Source organism: Triturus cristatus, chromosome 9 (assembly GCF_964204655.1).
Source record: "Triturus cristatus chromosome 9, aTriCri1.1, whole genome shotgun sequence".
In the NCBI taxonomy this organism is placed as follows: Eukaryota; Metazoa; Chordata; class Amphibia; order Caudata; family Salamandridae; genus Triturus; species Triturus cristatus.
In genome coordinates, this window is record NC_140592.1 from 446,897,556 (window position 1) to 446,919,059 (window position 21,504).

General features: G+C 44.7%; 1 protein-coding gene across 1 annotated transcript in view; it reads right to left on the reverse strand.

Annotated features, from left to right (window-relative positions):
• Nucleotides 1-21,504, reverse strand: part of LOC146798112 (cytochrome P450 2G1-like) — a 1,220,160-nt gene that overhangs the window by 416,735 nt on the left and 781,921 nt on the right. The window contains exon 10 of the mRNA XM_085625336.1: nucleotides 11,341-11,355. Coding sequence (XP_085481462.1) covers nucleotides 11,341-11,355 — 15 coding nt within the window. The remainder of the gene's footprint in view (nucleotides 1-11,340; nucleotides 11,356-21,504) is intronic.

Below are 21,504 nucleotides of genomic sequence, written 5' to 3' on the forward strand. Positions count from 1 at the left end.
ATGAGGTGGTTCCGATGAAGTGGCCATAATACTTGTGAATCACAATCAAATAAATGATAAAATAAAAAAATGAAAGAGAGAAAAAAAAAAATATTCAATAAATAAGCCACAATGATATCTGTGTATCTCTATGTATATGCCATAAAGATTTTTCCTTTACTTCAAATATCTTCTTATGAGTGTGTGCATCACTGTGTGCACGAAGATCATGAACAAAAAATAGAGTTGGTAAATATACTACACCATATAGTCTTGACTCCCGCTCCAAGTGTCATTTACAGCCAGGCTGAGACGAACGCTTCAAAAAAAAAAAATGTATAAATACCACAACGTTTATTCTCCTCACTCAATGATGTGCGTATCAGCCACAACCATAGAAATGAAAAGAGGAGTTTTAAAATGGCCACCGCCGTATGTGCGTCATCGCGTTGGAGAGATGAACGAGGAGTTGACAGTCTAGATATAATCTCCCAAGATGCACTGCGACGCCGAGACAGTTGGCTCACCAGTACGTCATCATACTTGCCCTCGACTCGATGGAGTACACTTCGGCCGGAACACAGGTTAGTCTCTCCTCTTGTCGTTAAAGGTGGCACTCACGAACCTCCAAGAAGTGTAACAGCTTATTCCATGTCAAATCGCCTTCTTCGCATCGCGTTGAGGTGTAGAATACTTCCACAAATTCTGTAAATATTCACGTATGTCTAACACACTTTTCCGCAATTTTATACCGGAAAACTCGGAACGTCAGACATTTAGACAGCAAAGCTCATCGAAGAGGTGTCACCGAGTAAACGTGTGGCAGCTTGAAATATAAATAAACATGAAAAATCCAAAAGTCACGCGTAGGTTCGTTTCCAACTACACTTCTCCTCGTGTAGTACTTTCTCTTCGTGTAGGGTTGTCACCATAGAAATCGTCGCCAATGTTAAGTTGATAAACGCCATCCAGCCATTTAGTAATAAGAAAGATTTATTTTCCAGTTCGTTATTACAACCCTCACGAAATCCCAACCTGCAACCAACTGCCAAACCCACCATCAAACATCTAGAATCTGGAACCTCATATGTCACCACCATGACATATTTAGAATTCTACATAACAAACATTGGCAAAGCCATAACAGAGTTCTTTGCTGTCGTGTGCGTTGTTTTGAAGGAAGATCTCTTGGCTAATCTGATGAGGTGGTGGTGTCTGCGGGTGGCGTCCTGGTGGGCTGCATGGATGTCCGGTGTTTGTTCCAGGAGCCATTTCTTCTCTTGTTTCCGGCATGCTTGTTTGGATGTCTGAACCAGGTTCTTGCTTTTGCAGCTGTTGGAGGGTTTCTTGAGCGGGGCGAGAGTGTTGGCGCAGTTATTGATCCATTGTCTGAAGTTGCGGGTGGCGGCGTCTGGGACGGTGGGGTTGGTGGGTGGCTTCTGGGCGAGGGTGGTGGTCAGCTGGTCTTCGGTGACTCTGTTCCAGCAGCGGCAGGGCAGCTGTTGGGTGTGGTGGTGCGTGGTGGGTTTCTTGAAGGTGAAATGGACGCAGCGGTGGTTGGTCCAGTGGGGTTCGGTGGTATGGCTGAAGGCGATGTGGGTGCTTGTGAAGAAGATGGGGTCAAGCGTGTGGCCGGCGGCGTGGGTGGGTGCTGTGACGAGTTGTTTGAGGCCGAGGTTGGCGAGATTCTCGATCAGGGTGGCGGAGTTGGCATCGTTGTTGTTCTCGAGGTGGAAGTTCAGGTCCCCGAGGAGGATGTAGTCCGTGGAGGCGCGTGCGTGGGTGCTGGCAAGGTCAGCGATGGAGTCGCTGTACTGTGCCCGGGGTCCGGGGGGTCTGTAGACAAGTGTTCCTCTGAGGGTGGTGTTGGGATCGGTGTGGATCCGGAAGTGCAGGTGTTCGGCGGTGCTGAGGGTGTCATCTGAGTGGGTTGAGACCTTGAGGGTGGACTTGTGGACGATGGCTATTCTTCCTCCGATTTCGTTGGAGCAGTCCTTGTGGGTGATCTTGTAACTGTCCGGGATGGCTATGGCGATGTCGGGCATCGAGGAGTCGTTCCACCAGGTCTCGGTCAGGAAGGCAACGTCTGGGGAGGCGTCGAGCAGGTCCCAGAGCTCAACGGCGTGTTTGCATGCAGAGCGAGTATTCAGGAGTATACAGCGGAGGAGGTTGGGTCCTGCCTTTGGAGGTTTGGTGGATCTGTCGCAGGTGAAGCTGCAGGTGCGGCAGGAGAAGGGTCCGTCGGTGCGTTTCGGGGTGACCTGGAAGCAGCTGTGGTCTCGGCCAGAGTTGAGTGCGTCGAGGGTACTGGCGTCGTAGCAGCGTCTGATGTCGTGGTGGTTGTGGGATCCAGGGGGTCTGGCGCTGGGTGCGGTCCTGGCGTGGACTTGCGGGCTTGCCTCTAGTGTGCCTCTGGCACGCCAGCGGCGCGCCCACTGCGCGCGTCCGCCATTTGAGGCGGGGAGGGAGGAGCAGCTGGGAGGCGGGAGCGGAGCGGCGAATGGACGGAGAGGGGGCGGGGCCGCAGGGAAGCAGCGGCAGGAAGAAAAATGCATGAGCAATAGAAACAGTGAACTACAGACTAGCGGGGTACAGGGAAAAATGCACAAAAGGAAAACTAGTGTATTACAGAGCTGAAGGGGCACAGAGAAGCAATGAAATACAGACTAATGGGGCACAGAGAGAAAAGAAAAACAAAGAACAGAAAAAACTGTGAATTACAGGCTGATGGGTCGCAGAGTCAATCACAGGCAGACTTGATCTCACGGAATCTGAGCGGCAGCGAGGGGGGAGAGGCACAGACGCACAGGTGGAGCTGTGGGGCGTGCGGCGCGACCTGGCCTGCAGGCAGAGTCAGGGGTCGCTCTCACTGCCGCGCAACGGCCGCCATTTGAGGCGGGGAGGGAGGGAGGACCAGCTGGGAGGCGGGAGCGGGGCGGCGAATGGACGGAGAGGGGGCGGGGCCGCAAGGGAGCAGCTGCGGGAAGGAAAAATGCACAAACGATAGAAACAGTGAATTACAGACTAGCGGGGTACAGGGTAAAATGCACAAAAGGAAAACCAGTGAATTACAGAGCTGAAGGGGCACAGAGAAGCAATGAAATACAGACTAAAGGGGCACAGAGAGAAAAGAAAAACACAGAGCAGAAAAACCAGTGAATTACAGGTTGAAGGGGCGCAGAGTCAATCACAGGCATACTCGAACTCACGGAATCTGAGCGTCAGCGAGGGGGGAGAGGCACAGACGCACAGGTGGAGATGTGCGGCGTGAGGAGCGACCTGGCCTGCAGGCAGGGTCAGCGGTCGCTCTTACTGCCGCGCAGAGGCCGCCATTTGAGGCGGGGAGGGAGGGAGGAGCAGCTGGGAGGCGAGAGCGGGGCGGCGAATAGACGGAGAGGGGGGCGGGGCCACAGGGGAGCAGCAGCGGGAAGGAAAAATGCACGAACGATAGAAACAGTGAATTACAGACTAGTGGGGTACAGGGAAAAAGGCAGAAAAGGAAAACCAGTGAATTACAGAGCTGAAGGGCACAGAGAAGCAATGAAATACAGACTAATGGGGCACAGAGAGAAAAGAAAAACACAGAGCAGAAAAAACAGTGAATGACAGGACGAAGGGGCGCAGAGTCAATCAGAGGCATACTCGAACTCACGGAATCCGAGCGGCAGCGAGGAGGGAGAGGCACAGACGCACAGGTGGAGCTGTGCGGCGTGAGGAGCAACCTGGCCTGCAGGCAGGGTCAGGGGTCGCCCTCACTGCCGCGCAGCGCCTACCATTTGAGGCGGGGTGGGAGGGAGGAGCAGCTGGGAGGCGGGAGCGGTGCGGCGAATGGACAGAGAGGGGGCAGGGCCGCAGGGGAGCTACGGCGGGAACGAAAAATACACGAATGATAGAAACAGTGAATTACAGACTAGCGGGGTACAGGGAAAAATGCACAAAAGGAAAACCAGTGAATTACAGAGCTTAAGGGCCACAGAGAAGCAATGAAATACAGACTAATGGGGCACAGAGAGAAAAGAAAAACACAGAGCAGAAAAACCAGTGAATTACAGGCTGAAGGGGCGCAGAGTCTATTACAGGCAGACTCGAACTCACGGAATCCGAGCGGCAGCGATGGGGGAGAGGCACAGACGCACAGGTGGAGCTGTGCGGCGTGAGGAGCGACCTGGCCTGCAGGCAGGGTCAGGGGTCGCCCTCACTGCCGCGCAGCGGCCTCCATTTGAGGTGGGAGGGAGGAGCAGCTGGGAGGCGGGAGCGGGCGGCGAATGGACAGAGAGGGGGATGGACCGCAGGGGAGCAGCGGCGGGAAGGAAGAATGCACGAACAATAGAAACAGTGAATTGCAGACTAGCGGGGTACAGGGAAAAATGCACAAAAGGAAAACCACTGAATTACAGAGCTGAAGGGGCACAGAGAAGCAATGAAATACAGACTAATGGGGCACAGAGAGAAAAGAAAAACACAGAGCAGAAAAAACAGTGAATTACAGGTTGAAGGGGCGCAGAGTCAATCACAGGCAGACTCGAACTCACGGAATCCGAGCGGCAGCGAGGGGGGAGAGGCACAGACGCACAGGTGGAGCCGTGCGACGTGCGGAGCGACCAACCTGCAGGCAGGGTCAGCGGTCGCTCTCACTGCCGCGCAGAGGCCGCCATTTGAGGCGGGGAGGAAGGGAGGAGCAGCTGGGAGTCGGGAGCGGGGCGGCGAATGGACGGAGAGGGTGGTGGGGCCGCAGGGGAGCAGCAGCGGGAAGGAAAAATGCACGAACGATAGAAACAGTGAATTACAGACTAGCGGGGTACAGGGAAAAATGCAGAAAAGGAAAAACAGTGAATTACAGAGCTGAAGGGGCACAGAGAAGCAATGAAATACAGACTAATGGGGCACAGAGAGAAAAGAAAAACACAGAGCAGAAAAAAACAATGCATTACAGTCTGAAGGGGCGCAGAGTCAATCACAGGCAGACTCGAACTCATGGAATCCGAGCAGCAGCGATTGGGGAGAGGCACAGATGCACAGGTGGAGCTGTGGGGCGTTCGGCGCGACCTGGCCTGCAGGCAGGGTCAGGGGTCGCTCTCACTGCTGCGCAACGGCCGCCATTTGAGGCGGGGAGGGAGGGAGGAGCAGCTGAGAGGCGGGAGTGGGGCGGCGAATGGAGAGAGTTGGGGCGGGGCCGCAGGGGAACAGTGGCGGGAAGGAAAAATGCACAAACTATAGAAACAGTGAATTACAGACTAGCAGTATACAGGGAAAAATGCACAAAAGGAAAACCAGTGAATTACAGAGCTGAAGGGGCACAGAGAAGTAGTGAAATACAGACTAATGGGGCACAGAGAGAAAAGAAAAACACAGAGCAGAAAAACCAGTGAATTACAGGCTGAAGGGGCGCAGAGCGAATCACAGGCAGACTCGAACTCACGGAATCCGAGCGGCAGCGAGGGGGGAGAGGCACAGACGCACAGGTCGAGCTGTGCGGCGTGAGAAGCGACCTGGCCTGCAGGCAGGGTCAGGGGTCGCCCTCACTGCTGCGCAGCAGCCACCATTTGAGGCGGGGAGGGAGGGAGGAGCAGTTGGGAGGCGGGAGTGGGGCTGCGAATGGACAGAGAGGGGGGCGGGGTCGCTGGGGAGCAGCGGCGGGAAGGAAAAATGGGTGCAGCTGTGCGGCGTGAGGAGCGACCTAGCCTGCTATGACAATTTGCACATATTTTCATGCACAACAGTGTTTGATTCATTTCTCTGAAACTACTTTGAGTACTTATCTAGCTTCACACAACATTATCATGATACCTCGAACATCATGTACAAGGCCCTCCTGCACACTATGTACAAATGTCATTGTATCTTCATTCACTGGGCGACAGGGCTGTCTACATATCCCTAACATCGCTAGTCTAAACGCACATCACAAGGCTGCTTTCCATTATAAATAAAGAACATTCCAATAGATTAGCAGAGTATGCACATCCGCTGACACTGAGGGTCCCTGCATGGTGGGACTTCACCACGCAGCGGTCTGACATGGGGAATGAACAGTTCCTGACCAAGACGTGGTCCTTTATTCTCTCCCTCCAGGTAATAGGGTCGGATCGTCCCTTGGGGGGATTTGTGGCTTCACACCTACACACACACACTAGGTACACTCAGAGTAGGGTTTGCATTGAAAGAGTATGGCTGATTACTGCCTTGTATCATATGCCTACATATATACACTGTTATAGCCCCACGGTAGAACCTTATCTACTGTTCACCCTTGTGGTGCTTGCAGTCATTTTGATCTGCATCGGTCTACTACTTATCTCAGCACATGTATTCTATACATGAATAAAATTGGTTAAAAAAATATTAAAAACATCCCACTGTGTATTTTCAGTATATTTCTCTGAGCATAGGTAAGCACATGTGACTGAGAGAAAAAGTCCTGATTTGTTTCTACGATCCCTGAGGTGTCAGAGTTGTCATGTTCAGTGGTTGCCGGCAACTATTCACTCCCTGGTATGGTTAGGAGGGCTTATGGTGGCACGGTGAGCCAGCTGGTCTTTAGGCCAACATATCCTGCGGGGGAGCCCGGAATCATTGCAGGCACCTCGCCCAATGTTTATGTTGTCCTACGAATGCACAGGTCCTAAAGATTACTGGTAACTATACAACAACATGTCCCTAGAATGATCTTTCCATTAAAGATCATTGTAATTGGATGACTGTCCAGAGGCTAATGAGGGCTGGCTACCAGGTGACCCCGATTTAGCCAGCTCCATTATGGTACCACCGAATTCAATCATGTTTAGAATCAAACACCGTGCTTTTTCCCCTCTGACACAATCCCCGTTTCGAGGGTAAGCTGTAATGGACTGGGGTGGCATCCTTAGAGGTTGCCCCTAAGTTGCCACAGACTTCCTATGCTTTGGTGGGCTTTCCAAGCTGGTTACCGCCAAGGCAGAAGCCAGCCATCCTGCTGGGAAGTGCTATCACTGCCAGAGGATGGAGACAAGAGGCCTGGGCAAGAAGGAGGTCACACATCTGCCCTCCCCAGATGGCTAATGAATGACACATCAGGGCTGTGAGCCTCAAAGGCCGCACCATCACTACATCACTGCATTTGCTGTGGCCAAGGTTTGTTGCTGGTCAGGCTGACTACAGACTGCTTTACACAACGCTCCAAGAAGAGGAAAGCATCCTGCATCATCAACCCCTAACTCCTGTGACACCGTTGTTGTGTGCCTGCATCCCAAACCTGTCAGCGTTGACATGCCTGGTAAAGTCAGCCCCTGCAACTACTGTTCAGCACCACGGATAGCCAGGTACACGTCTGTACCAAAGACACTCGAGCTAGTTAGAGCTGTTCTGCCTGATGATTCCTGGTACTTAGTCCCCTTCAAGGGGCTCCCCTGAATTCAACCTGCATGGGACTGAGTGTCACAAGTGTGTTTTTGACAGCTACTGCAGCTCCATGTTCAGCACCAAGGACAGCCAAGTCACCTTTGCACCCGGACCAACCCGGGTAAGGTAAAATTGCTCTGATGAGGCATGCAAGTGACCAAGTGTCACCTAGTGTTTTCTCCTTTGACCTCAATGGCAGAGTTTGACAGCTATGCAAAGTATTGATTTTCTGATCACTTTAAATCTAGTGTTGGATTTATTTTGAGCCATGCTAATTGCTTATCGTCTATGTTGGTGCTCTGAAATGCTTAACACATGTTCCTCTATGTAAGTCTGACTGCTCTTTGCCACTCTACCAGGACTTAGGTAAGGATTACTAGGGTAAATCCGAGGTCCATTTTTGAGTATTGTGTTAATATTGCATGGTAACTCCTCCCAGCCATACCACACAATATTTCCACCTTGCTACACTTACAAAACCCAGTACATAAAATGCCAGGGAAATGCATTTACCGTTAATATATTGGCACTAAAGAGAAATATTTCCTCTGCATTCTTGACTTCTTGCTTTAATTTCGTATATGAGGAAAACATTATTTTATCATTAGGCCTGTGCACAATTCGCATTGCTTTCTGCCTCCCAAAATGTAATGAAATTACAGGAAAATATATGTGAAATTATGCAAATTTGCGTACAAAATATTGACCTAGTCCTTTGCATGATTTTTCCAGGCGAGGACATACCTCACGAAGAAGCCCTATTTGAGGTATTACAAGAAAATGACTCTAACAGGAAATGAATCTCAGAGTAACATTCTCCGTTCCAAATAGCCTTCCATCAAGAAAACATGCGCAACAGTTTGTGTAAGGCAAAATGGTGAAAATTGTTCATATTTTGCACCACTGATCACTGTGCAAGTGTCCGTGCAGAATCTTAATAAATAATCCCCTTACTTTTTGTCTCAAACTTAAATTATAACTGTGCTAGTTGTGGTGATCCATTGAGGATTGCTTATTTCTATTGGTTTGACAGACTTTTGCAAAGTGACCTTGCTTGTTGCAGATTCTGCAAGTGCCAAACCTCGCAGGACACTTGCTTCCATACCCATGAGCTCTGTACCCACATTTAGAACAGATGTTCTGATGATTGAAGAAGGTATTGCGTTTATCTCCAACACTCGCACACGGTTTTCCAGGTGGGCCAGCGTCTTTAGAGTCCTTGACTTTTACAACAGAAACACCTTCACTAGCTTTAGGTTCAAGTTCCTTTGCTGATAGTTGTGATGTATCAATGCTTTTGGCTAACCTAATGGTTTTCTCCAGTGTTGGATTACCCATTGAAAGCAATTTTTGTTTAATCATTTTGTCAATATACTGACAAATGAACTGATCTCGGACTAATTGATCAGCAAAGTTCTCAAACTGACACTCAGAAACTAACTTCCTCAAGGTAGTGATATACATATCAACATCCTCACCTTGTTTCTGGATACATAAAAAAAAAAATGTGTCGCATCTCTACTAAACTGGGTTGTACATCAAACCTGTTTTTCAATTTTTTTAGAGTCTCTTGATAGTCATCAAGAACTTCTTCATTGACAACAATTGGTGGAGGAAGATGTTTTAAAATCTCCCTCCCCTCAAACCCTAAAGAATGAAGAAGAGGATATGTCCGTCTCTCTGGCCTGAAAGACATTGCTCCGATTGCCCCCAGATAGGTCTCAAAACCATCAAACCACTGTTTCCATTTTATAGGTGGATCTCCTGACGTTTCCAAAAATGGTGGAGGAGGTGCAACAGCCTGCATGTTGTTTACGGAGATCAAACTTTAAATATTTTTTTTTAAATTAAAAACTTTTAGAAACACTAACTATATACTTTTAAATTCAGTTAATGGAAGACCAAAAAATATACAACTATTTCCCAAAAATAATAGTTGATTTCTCCTGCCTTAAAAATGCTGTAAGCGTAAAAGAAAATATAATTTTTCCTCCATAGACTCTTTAAGATGATGTCATTGTTAATGTTTATGCTTAGGGATTTATAAAGCGCGTAGCTGCCCGTAGGCTTCCCAGCGCTAGGAGAAAATAACAACGGTGATCTTAGTCAGGTCGACAGGAGAGATTTTTGGGGAAGAGCAACATTTTAGGTCTCTTCCTGAAGGCTAATTCATCAGTTAGCATGCGTACATCTTTGGACAATGAGTTCCAAATTTTGGGAACCAGGTGCTGAAAAGATCTTCCTCCCCATCTAGCTCTATTTATTCTGCCTTGCTGCATGAGAAAGTCTGAGGAGGACCTTAGATCCCTGCTTGGGATATAGTGTCCAACCAGTTTTTTTATTAAAGCAGGTTCCTCTATTATTCATGGCTCTGTGGGCGATACAGGTTGCTTTAAAGGTGATCCTTGCCTGAACTGGTAGCCAGTGTAGAGTCTTCAGGTCAGCCTTGGCTGATTGCTCTCTTGGGATATTGGAGCAGGGTTGTTGATGCGGAATTTTGAACTACCTGTAGCCGATGAATGACATATTTTGGTGATCCAAGATATAGGGAATTCCCGTAGTCCAGCTGCGACATAATCAGAGCTTGTACCACCGTTCTGCGGGATTGTAAAGGTAGGATGGGTAATTTTTTTCAGAGCATATTGAGTATTCCAAAGCATTTGCCTGATAGTTTCTTTGTTTGGGTCTCCATACTTAGATTTTCATCAAGCCGGAATCCTAAGTTTTTTATGGCCGTCTTGGGGGTTCCCCTAACTGGGTTGTCCAGCTGATGATATTCCTGGGTATTGTTTGGTTTCCTAGGAACATAAGCTCTGTTTTGTCTCCATTCAGTTACAGGGAGCATTTACACATCCAGTTCGCTATCCTTGACATGCAGGGACCTAGATTATTGTGTATGGACTGGGGGTCATTCGTCACTAACAGTACTAATTGCGTATCGTCGGCATACGATACTATGGACATGCCAAATTCTTGTACTATCACTGCCAAAGGCTGCATATATACATTAAAAAGTGTAGGACTTAGTGCAGAGCCCTGTGGGACTCCGCATGATAGTTGGAGGGTGTCTGAGAGATGATCCCCTTCCATCAGTTGGAAGGATCTGTCTTCCAAGAAAGAGGTTAGCCATTTTATCGCTGTACCTGTGATGCCTGCATCCTTTAATCTGTTGATCAATGTGCAGTGTTCTACCGTGTCAAACACGGCGCTCAAATCCAATAGCAGGATGGCCACTTTGCACCACTGATCCAGGACTTTCTTCAATTCCTCGGTTACCACCAACAGAGCTGACTCAGTACTATGATGGGGTCATAATCCCATTTGTGTATTGTGGAGCCTATGGTTGTCTTATAGATATTGAAATAGAGTCTGGTTCACGCATTTTTCAGCAATTTTGCCTAGTAGTGGTAGAAGGGAAATAGGGCGATAATTTCCAGGTTCTGTTGGATCCAGCTGTGGTTTCTTTAATAATAGCCATATGATCGCGTGTTTCTAGGATTTTGTGATCAGGCCTTGGGACAAAGAAAGTGATATCAAGGCTGCTGTGGCTGTTTTTGCTATAGTACCGGCCTGGAGCAGGATATCTGGTGTAATTGGATCTTGGGGAGAACCAGACTTAATCTTCAGCAAAGTAGAGGTGAGGTCATCCACCTGTACTGATTTAAAATGATCTAGTCCCTTTCCTAAATTGGCACTTAGCTTTCCGTTCGTATTGGTGTGAGAGTCAACTTTCAAGGAGTTTCTGTTTTGTTGCAAATTTTCATACAGTGTTTCCACCTTGTTTTTAAAGAAAGTCGCCATCTGATTGCATCTTTCTTTGGATGACGGCTGGGGTTTCAATTCTTGATTAGCGGTTGCTAGGGAGCGCACTACTTTGGAGCTATTCTGTGCCCCATTGATTCTATCTTCAAAATATTTGTTAAACAAGGCATTATTTTCCTTCAATAGACTCTTTACTGACTGAGGGAACAAACAACAATGTACCCATTATGACGTTTACTCAGATTCCACAGCTGAAGGGATCAAAGAATCTATTACTGTGACGTCACAATAGATTCCTCCGTGAAAGCAGTCTAAAAATTGCTTCACACAATAAATTCTTTGGAACGCAAGGTTCGCGTTCCACTGACGACATCCAGCGCTCACTTCCTCGTCGTCATCATACCACCTCTCTGCCTCACGTCACTGTTCCCCTTTTTGAAACGCACCACCATTCCTCATTTCACCAAGAGAATGCTATCCGTCGTCTGCTCACTGTTCTGCTGCTCTGCCTCAATTTCAGCTTCAGTCTGCTTCTGGTCCATGTCGTCCGCCCGCACTCTTTATTTCTTCAAAGAAATGCCGAACAGCTTCCCTCGCTGGCTTCAATACGAACCAGCAATTTCCTCAACAGACGCTGTTCCAGCCATCCGCATATAGGTTCTTCGTGATGGCCCAGCACTCGTCGCCAAAAAAGGATGTGGTGATCCAAGTCCATGAGACAGGTAAGTTGGAATAAGTTTATTAAGGCTGGACCATCAGGCAGAGCAGCGACAGCCCAGCTCACACTTTAACTGTCCTTTCAAACCCCCGGTGCAGAACACTCATAAATCAAGGTTCGCACCGAAGAGGATTCCATACAAGTGTTCACGAGATGAGCTCGAGGAGAGAAAAGCACGAGCCACTACACTAGAGTTTGAAATAATGAACGTTGGTATATCAGGCTGAAGCTTTGATTGCAGTGAGCAGTTTTCACTTGTGTCTCTCTTGATGCCCAGGGTGAAAAACTGTAGGTTGGCTTTCATAGTGTCGGTTGAATGAAGCTCTGGTAGATGCCCACCAAAGATATTTTTGAGAATTGTATCTTTTTTACCATGGAGGTCTACTTCCGGTGACAATCACAATGTAAAGATAAGTGCATTGCTAGCCACAGTGTAGAACTAATCAGAGTCACTATGGTTTATTGTCCTGTGAGCACCAGCATATTCTCTTACTTTTAGGCTTATCCTTTGTTGATACCGACCCCTATTAATGGTGTTCTTTGTCGGCCGACTGTGATGTAAATTACCTCTTTTGCCACTTATCTGTTCATAGGCTAGGTTCAACTGGAATGGCATGGTGAGCAAAAAAACGATGGATTTAGGCCCAGATCTCTGTACTGGGGTGAATGTATGACATTGTTCTGCATTCTGTCCATCAACTGTTGTTTTTGCATTTGTCACCCCGAGTGGGACGGGTATGCCCAGACTTGGGTCCCGTGCTCTCCATGCCACTGGAATCAAGCTGTACTGGCTGAAGAGGGGTGAAACCCCGAAACTAGACCTAGGATGCTTGTTTCCAGTCCAGGGAGGACCTGGCTTGGCAGTTCGGGCTGGACTGTTCCCATGAGGCACAGGGTCAAGACTGATTTGCATATGGCTGGGTTCAAACTGGAATGGCATGGTGAGCAAAAAACGATGGATTTAGGCCCATATCTCTGTACTGGGGTGAATGTATGTCATTGTTCTGCATTCTGTCCCTCAACTGTTGTTTGTACTGTGGGAAGCTACAGCAGAACACCGGGAAACAAACTGACAGGCTGGTGCTGCTGTTGGAAGTGCATGTTTTAATCAGAATATCAGACTTTATTCTCACATGGCTGAGGAAGGTAATGTTAACTTATTGATAGCAAGGAGCACCTTCCATAAACTCTATGGGAAAATAATGAGAGAAAATATGGTTTATCAGACCCCAGAAGAGGATCAGCATTTTTCACAGGATAAATTACCTGAGAACACAGCACAATTCCTAAAATAAGCACAATACCATCATCAAATGATTTATATTATGACTAAAGCATCCTTTATATGTGCTCTCATCAGCCTTGAAAATAGATTTTCACAACATGCATTTCAATGGGGACCATGTCTTCAAGTTCTGTAATGGCTATCACAATATGTTGTTCATTTGGCACCGTCAATCAATGGGGACCCCTTTGAGAGCCCCACAACCTGCCCCTTGGGGTCAGAGTGTATTCACCCTGCCACATTATATTTTTTCTAATCCATTTTTAGGATTCAGAGACCAAACTCCTGGGTCCTATAATGGCTGCCACAGCATATTTTTCAGGTTGTGCCAGCTAATCAAGATTGACTAGTCCCCCCATTTAAAGTGTCCAATAAGAGCATATCTCCACACCAACAGTCTGGATATACCTGTTTTTTAGCCCTTTTATGACTAATCCGGCACACCTCTATAAACACAAATTTCTAGAAACCGGCTCAATGGATTTACACCAACTAACAAAAAGAATAATTTTTTAATAAAGTTCTAAACTTTTTGCCAAATTTGGTGTCCCTTCTGCCATTTTTACTGCATTTTTAGAATGTTTTTAACCTTCAATTATATATATATATTTTCAAGTATTTTAAATATTTTATTTTAATTCCTATGGTGGTTTATTTGAACTCAACATCCATTGTATTCTATAGGAAGGTGTTAAAGTACCTATTAGTGGCCATGGGTGCTGCTGGACTTACTCCGCCTCCCAACTGGAGTGCATTAACTCTTGCTTTAGGTCCTGGTTGGCTGTCATAACTATAGAATTGCTGTTTTTGCACAGGAATGGGCTTGCTCCTTTGTGGGTTAGCAAATGCCCCTCTCCTTACCCCTCACTAAGCCTCCTTTACCACTTTTTAAGCCTCCGCCCTTTAGTTGTGAATATTCCCAATTTTCAAGCCGCTCTCTCCTGTCCCGTCACATTTACTACTAAAACATATATCCACATGCATGGAGACTCCACAATTGGAGCAGAGATTTCTGCACAGAAAAGAATAGAACAGGTGGGGGCATATAGTTTATGAATACCAACTTGAAGCACATTTGAGGTACTATTATAGTACTACAAAAGTACTACAACGTGTAGTTCGTGAATAGGCCCCATTGTGGATAACCTCAAATGTGACTCTTGATTGTGCATTGAAAAAGTAATGATTTTTTCCAAACAGTTCCAAATGTCACATTATGTCTGACATTTACAGTTCTATGAGAGTGTTGGACTGACTTTGAGATTGTAGAATCTTGGAGCTACTTCAGAAACGTTTTTGTAATATTACTGAACTCACAAAATATCCAATGGGGACATTATTTTAACATTTTTGAGGAGATGAAATGCCATCTTTTGTCGATTTATAAAAATGGAAGCAAATAAATTGTTGGCTTACATAGCCTACATACAATGTGCTTAGAAAACTTGTTTAATCTGAAACTGCTGTTTCTTTGCTGTAGTGTAATAACATAATTATTATGATCTTTGGTTTTCCCATAGGGATTGTGAATTATTGAGCCTGTAAAACACATCTTCGAACAAATATTGGAAAGTGTAAGGTGATCCCTATGTGAGCAACTGCCATTGGAAAATAAAAAGGTGAGACGATGAGGGAAATTACAAAGTATATTGATAAGCAAAGTAACCTATAATTCAGTCTTGTTGGACAAGTACATAGTTTCCTATTCACACACTTTTGTGAATTATCAAAGGGTTTCATTTGCAAAAAAGTGCTGGTGGTGCTTCAACCCTTTTACGAAGAAAAGGGTCCCTTCAGATCTGAGAATGGCCTGGGGGAACTTATGGGCTAGAAATGGAAATAATTAGCCCAGGGAACCTGCCAAGATGGATTTTAAGAAATAGGGACAGGCATAATACCTAATTAAACCATGAAATTAATTCAGAGTAAGGGTAGAGGTAAGATAATATGCGATCAGTGCTAGCAAACCACTAAGTGAAAGCACCAATAACGATACATTCTAGTGTGTATACTGATGGGTCGGGACCTACAAGGGTCCGAAAGCATATAACATCATGAACTCCCAAATACAAAATTCAAGATTCATACTAAGTGAATAAAATCAAATAAAAATAAGATAAAACAAGGAGACTCACCCATGAGGCAAATATAGGGGCTAATTAATAGCCAACTGGCATTATCCATAAGCCTGCAAAAAGCTCCATAATCAGAGGGATTGTAAATTACGACATCTCAATGTATTGTCACTGTTCAAAGGAGAAGCTCACAACCGCGAGTACTATAACTACAAATTTGGCATCTCACAGAAGTAAGGCTTAGAGCGTAACATGTCCAGAAGGAAGGCGCTGAAGGCAGAGGCAGATAAGGGGTCGAGATGAAATATCTCTCACTCTAGAAGCAGGATCCAAGGTTAATGTCAAAGGAAGAAGCAGCAATACAAATGGAATTGAAATGTGTCCAAGAGAGCAAGACAAGAGCACATATAGAAAAGGTTGTGGGGAAAAAGAGAAGGTTTACAGATTCAAGTAAAAGGAAATATACAAGCTTATACCAGTAAACTAGCAATACGAAAAAGGTCAATGAAATACAAAAAGTTATACACATGCATATTAATCGATTGGGATCAAATAACCTGATATGTACATGTACACAGGTACAGAACAAGATTGCAAAGGCAAGCAAGCACAATGTCCTTCTTAACCCAATGTCATTTTCCTCCCATAATCTAGCATAAGAATCAGAGTTCATCAACAACCATAATACTGCGATATACAAAATTACTCCATGAGTGAAATAAAAGGTCACCATTCTTCCATGGTGTTTGGTCCTGCCCTGCTCTAATTGCATATGTCAATCCACTTGCATTCCATATGTTGCAGGGTGTATGACACTTCTCCCCCTCTTGGTGAAGGTAATGTTTTCTCAATGACCTGCCTTCTGATGTTATCACAGTATGACCAGGTTCCAAAAAATACATCAGAAGGAGGGCATTATCTGCTTTGCACCTGTTATGGCTTAACAGGAAAATAAAGGGAAAAAAGGGCATACCATACAGAAAGAAAGTAACAAGCATATATGGAAACTAGTAATGAAGACAGCAGGAATAGGATGGTAGCGAATGAGAAAAAGGAACAAAGGGAAAGGAAAAGAAAGCAGGCACAGGGGAAAATGGAAACAGAGAATGAGAGAGAGTCAAGGGTGCACTAGAATTAGCACCTCTGGCAGTACTAGCTCATGAACAAAGAAAGTTTTGTTGGCCTTAGGACTCTGTGCACTTTACCACCGATATTCAATACTAAAGTGCTTGTGCTGACACTCCTAAACATGGTTTAACTGGTTGGCATATTTAATTTACTTACAAGTCCCTTGTAGTGTGGTATACCATATACTGAGGGCCTGTAAATTAAATGCTACTAGTGGGCCTGCATCACTCAATGTGCCACCAAATTAAGTAGCCTCTTAAATCATGTCCAAGTCCTGCCACCATGTCATGCCTTAAACTCCGATTTCATTGCACATAAGGCACCACTAAGGTGTGCCCTAGGTATCCCATCAAGCAGGGTGTATTCTATTTAAGATGTTGGACATGTACTTTTAAGTTTTACATGTCTTGGTAGTGAAAAACTCCTAAATGTGTTTTTTACTACTGCAAGGCCTACCTGTCCAATAGGGTAACATTGGTTAGCCGTATTACATTTAGTAATAAGCACTTCATGTTTGGTATCTATAAAATTGTTGGATTTTGCCTTACAATTTTGAGGATTCCACTTTTTGAAAGTGGACATTTTTCTCCCTTACCCTTTTGGGCTTGTAGGCTGTTTTAGGTCACATGACTGGATGTAACTAACAGTTAGACTTTGTGAATTCCTCCCTAACAGTCACACAATAGAGGGGTTAGGCATGCCTGAATGGCCATGTTCTGGCGGGATGGGGGTGCAAAAGAACTGAATAGGCTGTTCTCTGCCTTCACACAAAGGGCTTATCATCTCCACATTGTCACTGAAGCTAGCTTGGAGGCAGGACAGTGGAGTCAGGAAATCTCAAACACTTAAAAAAGAAACCTGTAGAAACTTCTCCCATCTTCACAGAAGGCACCAGATATAAAAATAGGACCCCACAGCCCACTCTTCAGATCACTCCTGGACCAGCGGAAGGGCTCTCAGAACACTGCGGTCTCCTGTGACTGCTATGCACTCTGAAACACTACTTAGCTGTATCTGGAAGGACTGCATTACTGCTTGGAGCTTGCATTGGACCCTCAAAGGCCAGCCCTGTTGTTTGAGCCCTTCATTTTCACCTGCACGCAGGCCTGTAGGAGTGACTCCATGGGCTAGTTTCCTGGCCTTCTAATCAGAGCTAAAGGGACACCACAAAAGGCAACCACCATCATAATCCTGGACCTGGACCTGGACCCAGCCTGAGTGAGTCCTCATCTTCGAAGTGATATCCCACCAGTCCTAGACCATTCGTTGTGGTACTAAATGTGGCCAGATATCGAAAAAAAAATTGGCAAAAAACTGCTTGGGACCAACCTGCTCATCTATTTGCCCAAGGTGCATCGAAGTTGCTCCTGCAACGTTCTTCTCCACTGTGGCACATCCTGTTCAGCAGTCCTTCATCAAAGGGGTATCAGAGTCACTGGAACTGTCTTTGGCTGCAGCCTCTTGCTCGTTCTCCTGGAGATTTTTGACTTCCAAAAAAAGAGAGAATCAGGACCAGATGTTCAAAATATAGGGCCAGATGTATCAAAGGGATTTACCCATTCTGTGTCTATGGAAAATGTGTTCGTACATATGGCCCATAAAGATTACAATTTCTGGATTGCGATTCTTACCGAATCGCACATGGGAAATCACAATTCCCAATGTACAAAAATATACAAGTCCAAAATATGGATTCCTAGTGGGCTACAAATCAACCCACCTCATGAATATTAATGAGGTAGGTTGAAATTTGCAACCAAAGTAGGAATTGCAGCCATGGATGGTGGACTGCTGGGGTCAGCAGACCACAATGTCTTTGATTGCTATTTAGTAAAACAATCATTTTTTCTTAAAGGCAGACCGTTTTCCTTAAAGGAAAACAGGATGTGTTTCAAAAAAATAAAATGAAACATTTAAGTTGAGCTTTTTTTAAGATTAGGCAATAGTCAGTGGGACCATTGCCTGCTCTTAAAAAAATATTTGTTTCAACATTCAGAAATTTGTGCTTAGTTACCAACTCGTTTGAGGTATCTGTAAAATATGATGGTTTTGTTTTTCAAAATGCATTGACGCATTGTGTATCTTGCATAAAAAATCGTGGGCTGCAATAATCAATAGAAGGAAACAGAATAACATGATCAACATTACGAGATTGGTGAAGAAGATAAATAATTCAACCATTTTGCTGTTGCAAAGAATATATGGTACTGTAATAAATTGTACTCCTAGCTCACTTGACCTATCCTTGTGTATCTAGGCGGGGTGTATCTGCCAAAATCTCTGCAGGGCGATCTATCTCCCTTTTTACCTGTGGGTAAGTGTCATCAGGGTGCCCATCTTGGTGGAGAGCTGGGCATCATCTCTCGCAAGAGGTAAACAGGAATAAGCTGGGCTGGAATTCCGGCATAAAGCGACCTCTCAGCGCCAGTGAAATTCTTCTCTAACTAAATAGCGCAGTGAAGCTGTTTACACAATAAACTTCATTCTTGTGCCATGCCGAAGCCTAAGTCAGGCGGCCATTAATGGTTCTATGTCCACAAAGCTGTTGCCAAGTTTACAATAACAAATAATTTTCACAGCAAACATAGCCCTTGTACTGTATGTTCAAGGATTGTGATGAAAATGCCTACAAAGTATTGTGAATGTAAGCAAAGCCATTTCAGAGTATATTATCCTAGGAAGGCCCGCAATGAAATCTGTGTCAAGTGTCAATGTTCAGAAAAAGATGTCAAGTTTAAACTTGAGTATGTAGAATCATGATGGCCTCTCTTGAGCTGAATGTGACCACATGACAACACATTGCCTCTAAGTTAAGCCTGGCTGCTTTTTTGTGCCAAGCTACCCAGGGTTAAGCACAAGTTAATTTAGTGACATTTTGTTCTTCACCCTGAAAGGAATTGTTGCTGTTGCTTGACCAGGGCTCACACCCCTTTCAGGCAACAACCCAATTTCTCACAATATCCAATCAGACTCCACCTAGTGCAATTTTTTTTTTTACACTTTTTCATTAGAAGGACACACTTCAGACCATATCTTGTAACACCATTACATGACCTCGCAAAAAGAATACATTTTTGTCACAATGAAGCCCCTAATAACGCCATCAATTAAAGGCGTGAACTGGCTTCCAAGATACCTTTAGTTTTGCTGATTAACCAATTGCACACATTTACATTTATTTCAGGGAGAAGGCTTCTTTCCTATTCCACTGTCCTTTGGCTTCACAGTACAGGAGACCCCTTTAGCCTTTGCCCCATCTAGGTCTGCAATAACATTAAGGAAAGTTGGTTTTTAACCAAAATTAGGGGAACTGTTCTTGTAAAATTAAAAAAACGATTGACAAGGTTGTTCCAAGTGAATCCTGCTCACGTCAATTACTGGATTGACCTAGCCACCATTGAGATCAGAAAAAGGTAGCTGCTGTTACTGCACATATTTGTTATGGGTTTTGTGACAAATATCAGCAGATCAAAACTGCTGACATGTCTTGAGTACAAAATGCACAGTATTTACTGGACCATGTGGATCTGCACATTCTTCGCCAAAGACTCGTAATTGGGTTAAAATTATCACATCAGATAAATTCGGATTCAGCGGACTCAGATTTTAACAGAAGTAAAAAATATCACAATATTACAAGACAGCTCGTAATAAGGGCTACAACAAGACAGTTTGACGGGCTCCATTGCGTGAAAGAGACAGAAAATAAATGTGCCATGTTTACTAAGATATGTCTCACTTCTACTCACTCAGCACTGTGGTGCACTGTGAACTACCTAGCACACATATGGGCATCCTTGTGCTGCAGTACAAGGGGGCCTGCATTACAGGCGGGATTGTCTTGTGCAGGAAGGCATATTCCTCTTTCTACCTGTGATGCAGAATGTAGCACACCTAGAAAGAGGAGGTAACAAAGAGAAAAAATGTATTTCTCCTTGTTATACCTCTAGAGGCATCATTTTTGTGCCAACTCTGGTTTATAAGTCTTTGCTAATCTGGGTTGGTGTCAAAATACATGGGTGGATGCATAGGAATGCCCATGCTCCACCCAAGTAACGCCTACTGAAATGAAAAAAATGCAGGGCAGCGCAATGCTATGGTGCCTAGCTCCTTTTTTACCTCCACAAAGAGAGTATTCACGTTTCCAATTTTAATATCCTGAATGCATGTTTCTTGCTATTTATATCTTGCTGTTTTCTTGTTTCACACTTTCCCAGATTTCATAATTTTTGTGACATATTCTTTGTTTCCTTTATATCTTTCTAATATTGTTAGTTTATCTTTTTAATTAAACTAGGTATGCACCTTTACTTCTTTATCTATATTGTTGCTTGTGTGTTACACTCACTTTCTACATTCCAGCAGGTATGCCTTTGATGCTGTGGTCCAACTCAGCAAGGCGAGATGAGACATCTTGAACTCGGAAGTCTGTTCGAGTAGAGAGGCCGTCAGTCCCCGATCCGATTTTAATTGAACCATCCACAACATCGCCAATGTTAAAACGCCGATGTTAGTGCCTAAATACGTATGATTTATCCCAGATGGTTCTAAAGAAGTAAAAGGACAAAAAGCACGACATAGCCCTGCTTTGGTTTTAAATTTTCGTTTCCTGAATTTTCCATATCACGGTGGCCCCAGCAGACAGAAGAATATACCGAATTTATAAATTGAGAGGATTCTAGTGTGACCATGGTGGGGTAAGAGGCCTTTTCCCCACAGATGATACAATTGGAATATATATCAAACTATAATAAGATTTGATGAAAACTTGTGTAGTCCTGAGGAAGGTGAAAATATCGAGAAGTCACCGAAACGCTACGTCAACTTTTTTTAGAGTTTTTATCTATATAGACAGATAATTTAGATTGTAACCTTTATTGGGAGGGAGGCAATACATTCATCCAATGAAATTGTGTATTTTATAATATTAATTTTAATACATTTTTAAGATTTATCTATGAATAGATGTGTAAGATCTTTGTGTGTACATTTCACATATTTGTCTTTTTTATGTTTTAATTCATATATTGGTTTTTGAGTAGAATATTAGTTTTCTCTATGACAACTATGCCAGAGTAGCGATATACTGATATAGACACTTGGTTCAGGGTAAGTGGTTTGCACCCTTCTTTTTGATTTTAAATATAGGGACTCCTGTGTTTCTGTTGTATAAGTACCCC